The sequence below is a fragment of the Phoenix dactylifera genome, chromosome 2, assembly GCF_051530095.1.
Source record: "Phoenix dactylifera cultivar Ajwa chromosome 2, Ajwa_hap1_PhDact_Kaust_v1.1, whole genome shotgun sequence".
In the NCBI taxonomy this organism is placed as follows: domain Eukaryota; kingdom Viridiplantae; phylum Streptophyta; class Magnoliopsida; order Arecales; family Arecaceae; genus Phoenix; species Phoenix dactylifera.
The window spans coordinates 32,038,310-32,048,932 of NC_143191.1; the positions used below are offsets into that span (position 1 = coordinate 32,038,310).

At 38.0% G+C, this 10,623-nt stretch overlaps 1 protein-coding gene across 2 annotated transcripts; it reads right to left on the bottom strand.

Moving 5' to 3' along the window:
* Positions 1-1,267: 1,267 nt before the first annotated feature.
* On the bottom strand, positions 1,268-10,193 carry PAP26 (purple acid phosphatase 26). 2 transcript variants are annotated; one of them, XM_008797616.6, is made up of 10 exons: positions 9,876-10,193; positions 8,819-9,022; positions 8,222-8,422; positions 5,846-5,957; positions 4,440-4,663; positions 3,811-3,949; positions 2,935-3,155; positions 2,603-2,724; positions 2,328-2,489; positions 1,268-1,625 (listed from the first exon to the last, which is right to left on the bottom strand). In XM_008797616.6, the coding sequence occupies exons 2-10, from the start codon at positions 8,990-8,992 to the stop codon at positions 1,553-1,555; spliced, it is 1,428 nt and encodes a 475-aa protein (XP_008795838.2). In that variant the 5' UTR covers positions 8,993-9,022; positions 9,876-10,193; the 3' UTR covers positions 1,268-1,552. The 2 variants fall into 2 exon arrangements, with proteins under 2 accessions (XP_008795838.2, XP_088572055.1); XM_088715929.2 differs by lacking the exon at positions 1,268-1,625 and having other exon boundaries at positions 2,324-2,489; positions 9,876-10,112.
* Between the last annotated feature and the right edge of the window lie 430 nt (positions 10,194-10,623).

The window sequence follows — 10,623 nt, forward strand, 5'->3', positions numbered from 1 at the left end:
TGAGTAGACTTTCTGTTCTTGGATCTTATAAGAAATGTAGCCCGTGTAAAATGTTTTATTTAGTTTTGGGTGGTGGGGGGAAGGTTAATGCTAGGTGCATTTCATGTTATTAAATGATAGTTGTAACTTTAAATTTTCCATATAGGAACAGCGATATATGTTAAATTTTGCCTTTTTTTGATCTAGTCTAGAAATAATCTTGAAGGTTGTCTCAACACTTCAGAGTTGCAACTTTGTAGCCAATTTTGCGCCACGCAGCCTTGGAGTATGGCAAAGTCAGGTTAAGGTGTGGATATCATACCAAGTTTTGAAGCCGTCTGCCAATCTTCATGTAGATGCAGGCTATTGCCAATCACTGATAGCTGGAGATTAAATTTAAGCAAACGCTATATTGCCTGTATAGCAAATTATGGAGCGACGCCATGATTAACCAAGATGCTTGACTAGGGTTCCCAGGTTGCTTGACGTAAAATATCAAGAAGTTCATGATGCCGCATGATGGTGGTAGTCATTGTCTGCAATTTTATCAAGGCCAATCCATGACTGTAATTTGGCCATTCTCAAGACGTATTGAAAAAAATCTCAGGAAGGTCATGGCCGGGGTTCCATTGCTTTGGTAGCTAACATGAAGCTACCAGCTCTTACAAGCCACGACTGCACTCTACATGATTGGATGATTCTTTTACCTGAGAGTTTTACGAATTTGGCCATTCTCTCGTCGGACAGTCCATTTGATGCTTGTTGGAGGTACTTCAAGTGCAACCTATAATACCGGCTTGAGATGCAATGGGGGATGCGAACTCAGCATCGTGCGATAATTGCTTCTCGTCATGCATGGTTGGAGGCCGGATCAACTTAAGACAGCTGATGGCGGTCATGTCGTGAACTGTAAAAATCCCACAAGTAGTGGAACGGGCCCGCATACTTAGGTTGAGTTTAGGGGACATGGTTTTGAGAGAGAACTGCAATTCCTCTTATAAAGCATAAGAGCAAATCGTAATCCAAAGTAAAAAACTTCAATAGACGCCAGATTTTGGTTCCTGCTAGGTCCACCTACTAAAGTAAACGCATAACAAGTGCCTCGAAAAAAAATTGATATCGGGTAGAGTCCATCAAGAGAAACTCTTCTTGTTTTCAGGCACAAATACTGAGAAAAGAAGAGTATTGCAACACCCGTTTTAGGCCACCATACAGCCTCTCTCTACGCATGCATAGCCACTAGATTTGACAAATATTCAGAAACCATGCAAGAATCAAAAATTATATATGTTTAATACAACATAGATACCAATTCATTAAGAAGCGGGAATAATCGTGCAATGGGACGTATCTTAGGACAATGTCTTTGCTCAAAAGGACTTACCAAACTGTGCATGAAAGAGCGTCTATCATGCAGAATAAAGTTATATCCAGATGAGCTAAATTAATCATTTCAGGCCAATAGCTAAAAATTTCTTGCAGAAATATATGAAGAAAGAGCTGATGCAGAAACTTCATTGCTTCTCAAAGTGCGCTGCCAGAAAATCTTGTGCTATAGCACCTTTGAGATTTCTTAGTACGTGGCAATGGAGCCAGCATGGAACCAACGATGTTTTTTCAATCTCCTCCTCCTTGTGTTGCTTGCCCTGCAATATCCATAGTTGGATATAAATCAAAAAATAACATGAAGAATATACAGGATTGTACATTATATCAGCATGTATCACTCAACCGCTACAGCCCATGGACATCTTGTTCTTATTATAAGATTGCAATTTGATCTGCCTACACTTGGTAAAAGAAAAATTTTCTCGTTTGATCATAAATGGAACATGTTAATATGGAGCATTCTGCTAATTCTTTTTTTCCAGTAAATAAGAGGAATCTTGATCTAAGAAATTAACCAAGATTACCTAAGGGAAGTCAGAAAGTGTCATAGCATTAAGGACTATTTGCAAATTAGTCCCTAACATCTTTTAAATTTGTGTATTAATCTGTACTTTTTCATATTTATATTAAAATCCTTATAAAGTTCTTCGTCTATACACATTGGTCCTTCTGCTAGTTTCATTGATCGAAGCCTGATTAAGGTTAATTAAGGTTGCAGAAGGACAAAAATGATCTTGGCATAACAATGAATTAGACTCGAGACTTGGCCTCTTCTCAAAAACTTCACCCTTCTATCACTTGGCACTTGGTTACTAAGAGACTTGGCAATAAGTTGCAAGATTTCAGGAATTAAAATATAAAAACTGAAAAGATAAGATTAATACAAAAATATGGAAGATTTCAAGGACTAATCTGAAAAAACTCTGGCATTAAACATTAATTTAGTATATTGCACTTACCAGTACTGATTGTGAAATACAACATGGTCCGTATGCACAGGCTTCCCATCATCATTTCTGTTCCAGCGGTATAATGCATGGGTTCTGTTCTTCAATTCCAATGTGGAATGACCATAACTGGCCTCCCTGAATGCAGAATAATCTGGTTGCGGGTCAGAGAACCTACCCGATTAGAAAAACAGAAAGAAATGATTGTTAAACCAGGAAAAGCCCATAGAAGCAAAACTGAGAATTACTCATCATAGTGCAATTTTTGATCAACATCTTCCAACTACCTTACAGCAAGGCCTTCCTGATTTCCACCATCGCCAACAGTTATGTAAACAGGAGCTGATTTGTCAGGCATCGGATGACGACTACCAGACGTTATATTGTAGTTTATATTGGAGATCCTATACTGCAAAAAAGGGTTTTTTCTTTCTTTCATATAAAGGTCTATAGATTTGATAAATGAAATTAGTAGCACTGAACTGGTGCAAAATGAGTTCGTGGACTGGCCAAATCGTATCTAGCATCCAGAACACATTAAAAATGTGTTTGTACTTTCATTAGCAGATGGATAAATCTTATGTTCTATTTATAGAGCAATAGAAATGGAGAAACTAACCGATCTCTCATAGGCATGCACGTGGCCCGAAAAGACAAGATCGACTTTATAACGCACAAACCAACTTTCAAAAACAGCCCGCATACTTTCACCCTCCATGTAATGTGCTTCATTGCTGTTGTACAGTGGGGCATGCATGAGAACAATAAGCCAGGGTGTCTTCTCCCTGTCCACTCGCTTCACCTCCTCGAGCAGCCAGAACCATTGAGGAGTATATTTAACTGATTTAAGTCACATATTCTTGGAATTAGTACAAACAGGGTCAAAAAAAATGAAAGCAGGAAGAGAACTCAAAGTAGAGAACTTAAGCTCTGGAACTAAAAAAATGAACCTCTAAGATTTATCTTATTCACATATTTTATTTGTAAAAGGAGAAGCTAGAGATTTTTTTTTTTTGGCAAATCAAATAAACAAAACAAGGCTTCTAGAGCAATTTTATAAAAGGAGAAAGCTTAGCCAGGATATGTTACCTAGATTTTTTCTACACGTCTAGGTAAATACCAAAACTGAAAAAAATGCAAGCACAGAGTAAACATAGTTATAGATCATTATCACCACCAATCAAATGATGACTTGGCCAGAATAGAACATGAACATATGATGTTGCAAAATCACTACTGCACTATAACCACACATGCAATTTTACACTTTCAGCACATGCAATAACTAAAAGCACTCGATTAACTGTTAAAACCAACAGACCCCATTCTGCATTCATTTTGGGGTCAGGCTTAGCATTCCTGTTTCAACAAATAAATATATCAATAGCCATTACATGAATACAAGTAAACTTCCAGAAAACATCATTAATAATGCCTTCATAATGAAAATGCTTTTAGTGATGGCATCAAGGGTGAAAAGAAACAAACACATTACCAAATGAAGAATAACTTGAAAGCACGATGATATGAGCAGATGCACGCCTGACTGCATACCAAAGGGGAGAGCTGCTTTTGGAAGCGACATAAGGGGTCGCATACCTATGCTTGTAAGCTTTGAAAGTGACGATTTCACCCTAGTGATGTAAAAAAAAAAAAGAGTATAAAAAGATGCACGCTACTGTAATTTTGTGCTGCATTGACCTGAGTAACAAACTTAGAGCTGCTTATGTGCTTGGCAGCAGATAAATAAATGCAGCATAAGGAAAGAATAATAGAAAATTTTAAGAATCCCACCATTTTAAAGACATAATACAATATCAAGCACATAATTTACAGGAAAATTAAGGTGTTAATTCTGCCTATAATATATGAGCAACTTTAGATAGCAATCTGATGTCAACCAACTTTTTTTTTGTTTTTGAGTGAAGTCAAACTTCAAACCTTTAAAAAAGCATCAGAACTAGGAAACTTATTTATGAGTTTATCAAGATGTAAAACGATTTTTTTAGCAAACTGCACAGAGATAACAGAGGTTACCAACATAAACCAACTGATCCTCAAACTAGTTCAGACAAAATAGAGAAAACATGTATAAATAAGAAAGGTGAATAAGAAGAATGTTACCAAGTCAGGCCTGTACTCTATTTCGTGATTTCCAGCAGTCCAAATCCAAGGCTGATAAGCAGAACTACGTTCAACAAAACGGCCCCATGAATCCCAGCGAATGCCATCATTAAATTCATATCTGTCAGCATAAGACAGATCTCCAACAAATAACACAGTCTGTCCTCCAGTTTGCATGTAGTGCTCAAGAGTGGAAAGAGAATTAAATGTTTGACCCAAATCACCTATTAGTTTAAAAAAGAGATACAAGTGATTTAAAAACTGCCAAAGAAGTCCAGAACTGTAAGACATAATAACTATAAGAAAAAATGTTTTTTCTCAATAGAAGAACAAGAAAAATGTTAGTACAACAATATATGCAATCTATGATATTGCATATACAGTATAATTTTATGTAAATGAATTAAAACAATTGGCTATTCGAAACATATATGCACCATGAAACAGCAAAGTGTTGAGATATCATAATCTAATTTATGATTTATAAGTGCCTAAACCTGCTAAATTTTGGCCCACATGTTTAAAATGCGTAGATTGACACATTTTCACACCCTAGCTTGATCAGTATCATCCATTTTGTATCCACTTGATGCATGGGCAAGAAACCATTGGAAAAAACTCCATTTTTTGGATTTAAACAAATTCCATTAATTGGAACATAATATCTGCATAGGTAAATACAGAAACACATAGATATGTAAGTACATCAGAAAGAGTTTTTTTTATCATTAACATTAGAACAAACCTGACACCTTCAATGGGCCAATTTTTTGCTTCCTATATTGTCACTGGCTCCTACTTAAGACTAGGTCCCTCCAAAATGGTAGGTGTTTTCAAATCACTAATTATCACTTTCATCCTTTCACTCTTTGCCCCACACACCACCCCCCCGGGGCTCTTCTGACTTGAATCCATAAGTCCCTCCTGAATAGGGTCATCTCTAGCTTATATTGCAAAATGGGCTAACAATCTCAAAAGATCCCCCACTTGACTTTTATTACTGTTACCTATGATTCCTATAATATACTCATCTCTGACTCTGCCCTTACAGGTCTCACCAAATTTCTATCTAACCTTCTAGCCTACACTACTCATCTTTAATTCTGTCCTTTAATGCCAACATTTGCACATCCACCTACACATAAAGAACTGGTCATACATTTGTTTTCTTTTTGATGTTTGCAAAAGTATAACTTATAAATATACAATAAGGTGTCTCATGAATATCAATAATTCATCAACCCATTTACAACAGATAAACATCCCAATTTCATGGTTGAAGATTCTTAAACAACTCCGACATAGCTAAGTCATCAAAATATTTGTAATTTCTTGAGTTTCCTTTAGAATAAGTTAAAGAGTTGGATTGATCATATATAATAAATGAAAGGTAGTGAAGTACTGACCTATGATGCCAAAAGTGTAGGGAGCATCTGGATCAATCTTTGGAGGTGTTTCAAACCAAAATACACGAGCTGCATCCCCCTTTCCAATCGTGTAGTAATACTTGGTGCCATACTAGAATAAAAAGCCACACCATGTCAACTTCAAAAGTAATGCTTTTTTCTGTTCCTCTTCCAGCAGTATAGAACTTTTATTTCTCAAGTAAAATCAAAGCTGATAATGCATCAAGTTGAGCTGATATTATATTCCAGTACCACATCTCCACGAGAAAGAAAGATATATGGATTTTTAAATCATAAAGCTTAAAGAAGTTCAGTTAGATGGAGCAGCCTCTTAAACAATGTAATAAGGTAATGATTTCTAGATTAATAAAAATCAAATATTCAGCATATCATTAAACTTGTGAGCACCACTATTGTAAGTGGAAGGTTACTGATCTCTCTATGGATAATAAAAATTAAAAGTTCTGTGCATTATTAAACTCATGAGCATCAAGTATATCAAATGGGAGGTTACCAATGCAGATAGTAGCTGAAAAGTACTCATGCAATCTAGAACAATTACATGGTCATTAAACATTCTTCAAGTTTTACGCATTTAAATAGTTTTATTAAGGTTTGCTGAACCGATACCGGAAGGGATACCAGTCAGCGGTCCGTACCATGCCGTTTCAGGGTCTACCGACATAGGGAGAGCTAACGATCTGTACCATGCCGTTCTAGAGTGTATCGACACAGGGAGAGCCGAAGATAGAGAGGGGAGAAGAAGGAGAGAGAGGAAAAGAGATAGAGAGAGGGAGGGAGAGGGAGAGGAAGGGTGGTAAAGGGAGAGGGAGAGGGAGAGGGAGAGGGAGAGGGAGAGAGGAAGAAGGAGAGGGAGGGAGAGGGAGAGAGAGAGGAGGGGGGAGAAAGAGGTCGAGGCCTCCAGACTCGCCTGAGGGTTCGTAAGGGCTTCGCGATGATGAGGAGGTGTCCAACAATGAGGACCAAGGCTTCGCTCTGTGATTCACATTCAAATCGGGAAGGCGTCCGGATCCGGCAAGAGAGAGGGGCCGAAGCATCATGACAGGGATAGGGACAGAGAAAGAGTGGGGAGGCTTACCTTCAATGTCGCAAGGCAGAGAGAGCGAGAGAGCCCTCGAAGGTTCTCGGGAGATGAGTTTTTTTAAAAAAAATTATAGCCCGAATTGTTGAAATAGACTGAACACTCCTAAGTCAGTGTTGGTCCAATTCGGTATGGGCCGAACCGTCCAGTTTAGATTGATTCGATATTCTTTTTTATATATATTTAAAAAATATAAAATGGTTATACAATAAATAAAAGTTTTACATAATTTTAAATTTCAGCTCATTTATATAATTATTAAGCACATGTGACATGACTAATTAGAATTTATATGTTAATCAGTATGGAATCTAACATCTTAATCAACTCTAGGAGTACCAAGAAAGATGGCAAATATGAGCAGGAATGGAAATACAAATAACCTGTACATACATACATATGTATGTACATAAGCACATCAGTAAATACATATGCAAGCATCCAACTAGGTGCACAAGCATGCACTCAAAGTGTGTATGTATTCATTTTTCATGAGTATACAAAATGCATACATGGTGGGAGCCTCGTGCATTGGGCTGCCCTTTTTTATTTACACAAAATACACACATAGCATGCATAGACATACTCATTAATTTATTCTCATATTACTGTATACGCCAATCCTCTAACAAAGCTTGAGCCTTAACATCCACTGTCTCAATGCTTATCATTAGATTTCATATGCATAGATGGATGGGGTCCATTAATCTCACAACAATAGTTCCTAGACTATATAAATCTACCTTGCACTATATGAGTCTACCTTAGACCCATACATCAGCTTGGACATAAGTCAATGCACAATCAAGCTCCACAATATATAAGTCAAAAGCATTAAATGCATTTAATACTTGAATCCAGACCAACTTTCGTAATAAATTAAATTAGTTAACTGCTGCATTAATATAATATTAGCAGCTAATATCATGTTTTACATAGATGCAAGTACAAAGTGAATTTATTCTAGAAATAAAATGAAGTTGAAAATCAAGTGATCATCTATATTAAATATTGCATTTGTTGAAAGTTATACAAGAAAGTAATACATAAATGCCAACTTATTGTTTTTAAAGATAACTGAGTATGACAAATTTAAAATGATGGTAACTATAGAGATTAAGAATCAATGGAAGTTTCACTTTAATACATATCTCAAAAGCAAAACTAGCCAACAATGGAAGAACAAATAATTAATAAACCATTAAAATGAAGAACCTTCTTTGACAAAAACAAAATAGCTCATAGTATGAGCAGTGAATATAATAAGTCATTACCTCAAGTCCATCAACAAGGCAGTGATGTATGTATCCAGATTTATAATTGTAAAATGTATAATTTGTAGTTTTCCCTTGAGCGCTATGTTCGTATTTATGCTCCTCTTTACCATATAACACTTCACTAGTCCCGGGTTCAGAGGTTGTCACCCATGAAATTATAACAGCTTTTCCATCGTAGTCACCTTGAGTAACATGGACCTAAACAACGATGTAACCAGTCAACGCAGGCTTCTTTTAGAAGTACTGAAGGTCCTGAAATTTAACATGTGGAGTGCTCCAAGACAAGCAACATAACATAATTTCCATATACCTTTGGAAAAAACTCCATGATGTAATTCCTAAGCACATTCAAGAGTCAAGCTAGAAGCAATATAAAAATTTTCTCATGATTTACAAAACTATTTTAATCTGAGGATTTCTGTGTTTAATCATTTAATTATCAGTAAGTTTCGTTAAGCATTTATATTCATTTCATCATTTATGCTGCTCAGTTCTTACATACCCCTCTTTTCGCAATGCAGAATTTCCAAATTAATAATGCGCCCTTCAGAAATGCCCACAATCATTAATAAATAGGTAGGTATTCATGGTTACCTGTTGTGGGGCATTGTATCCCTTCGGAATTGCAAACACTTCATTGTCTAGAGGGATGTCAGTAGATGGCCATTCAGACCGGATGAAAGTACTTGTGCGGCCACAAATGACATTGTCCACAGAACATAACAGAACAAGAGATAAGGGGATGAACAGCAAGCTATGAAGCTCCATAGACTCTGACAATATGGTAGCACGTTTAGCCTGAAATAGCCACAAATCATATTATCATTTAATTGTTGAAAACAAACAGTGACTCATTTAAAAGATGACCAAGAAGATCAACATACAGTCATTGTGATGTGGCCTGCAGGAAAAAAAAAAAACAAGAACACCAAAAATCATAAATACTACTCAGTGTCGACCATTTTATATCATTTTATAAATGTACAGAAACGAGGTGGACTGAAATATTAGGATTATGTCGAAGTGGTGTAAATTGAAATAGCACAATAAGCACCGTACGGTTTAACTGATACAAATGGGCAAAGGTAAACAGAAAGCCTGACCACAAAAGTAAAAGTTGTTTTTTTTTCGTTTTCCTTTTAAAAAAAATCATGTTTGAGAACTACATATATTTCATTTTTAATTGCAACCAACATATCATCCTAAGCATCTGAGATCAGAAGAAAGTTTCTTTCATCGCTAAATTAGGACTACTATGACAATTATTGACGGAAGATTGACACATCCACAGGACTCCATTGCAAGTTGCAGACTGGGATCAAAGAATAGAAAGAACCCTATAACTCCTTTAGAATAAAGAAATTAAGGGATGCGGAACCGAATCAAGATTCAATTCTGATCCGCCTCTGATGTCTTGAGTGAGACATGTGAATCAAATCGAAACAAATTTTGATATCAAGAATCCTCCAAGACCAACGAAGCAACAATCCACCCAACGAAACACCAAACTCACTATGAAACCCAACACCGTGACTCTCCCACCCTTCTCCTTACAAGAGAGAAGCACGCAAATCATGGGCAGCAATTCAAGGCAAACTCAGTACCAACCAACGACACCAAACCCATCCTCCAAACAAACACCTCCACTTACAAGATCAAGAAGAGGGCAGCAGGAGAATACAAGCCTCCCAAGTCCAAGAACCTCGCGAACCACCAGCTGGAATCGAAGGTCGGCGGCGAGAAGAGATCCGGACGACCGGAGATCCGAATGCCGGCGGTGGGCGGCGGATGGGAGGAGAAGAGGGACGGAGAGAGAACGCCCGCCCCGCCACGCCAAGCCTCGCCTGCCCGCCGCCTCCACGTGTCGGATGCCGCTTTTATAGCTGAGATCCCCATCACGTGAAGCTTTGAATGGATCCGGAAAATAATATCAGGAGGGGCATTCTGGGAATTCTCAGTAACTGGAGGCAAGGAAGGGTTGGGTGGTTCTATATACACCCCCCCTATTGCTCAGGACACCCCCCAAAAATTAAAAAAAAATTAAATACTCTCTACACCCCCCCCATTTGCTAAGGACACCCCTAAAAAATTAAAAATTCCTAAATTACCCCCCACCCTCCCCACCCCCTCACCTAAATTGCTCTCTACACCCCCCAAACCCCCCCCACCCCGCACCCCGCTCTTCCCCTCCAAAACACCTCGCCAACGCCCAAAACCCCCCGTTCCCCCTTCTCCCTCTCGTCGCCGGCATTCTCCCGATCTCCGACCACCTCGCCGGCTTCTCCCGGAACCACCTCGCCGGCTTCTCCCGAAATTTTTTTTTTTCACGGTTCGTGCTCCGTTCGGCACTGGATCGCCGAACAAAAGGCTTCTGTTCGGCTGAACAGTGCCGGACAGAA

Coding starts and splice junctions, on each gene's coding strand:
- PAP26 (XM_008797616.6), bottom strand. CDS start 8,992: ATGGAGCTTCATAGCTTGCTGTTCATCCCCTTATCTCTTGTTCTGTTA. Junction 4,664..5,845: donor CTACACTTTTGGCATCATAG/GTCAGTACTTCA, acceptor TTAAACTAATAG/GTGATTTGGGTCAAACATTT. Junction 2,490..2,602: donor CAGGAAGGCCTTGCTGTAAG/GTAGTTGGAAGA, acceptor CTAATCGGGTAG/GTTCTCTGACCCGCAACCAG.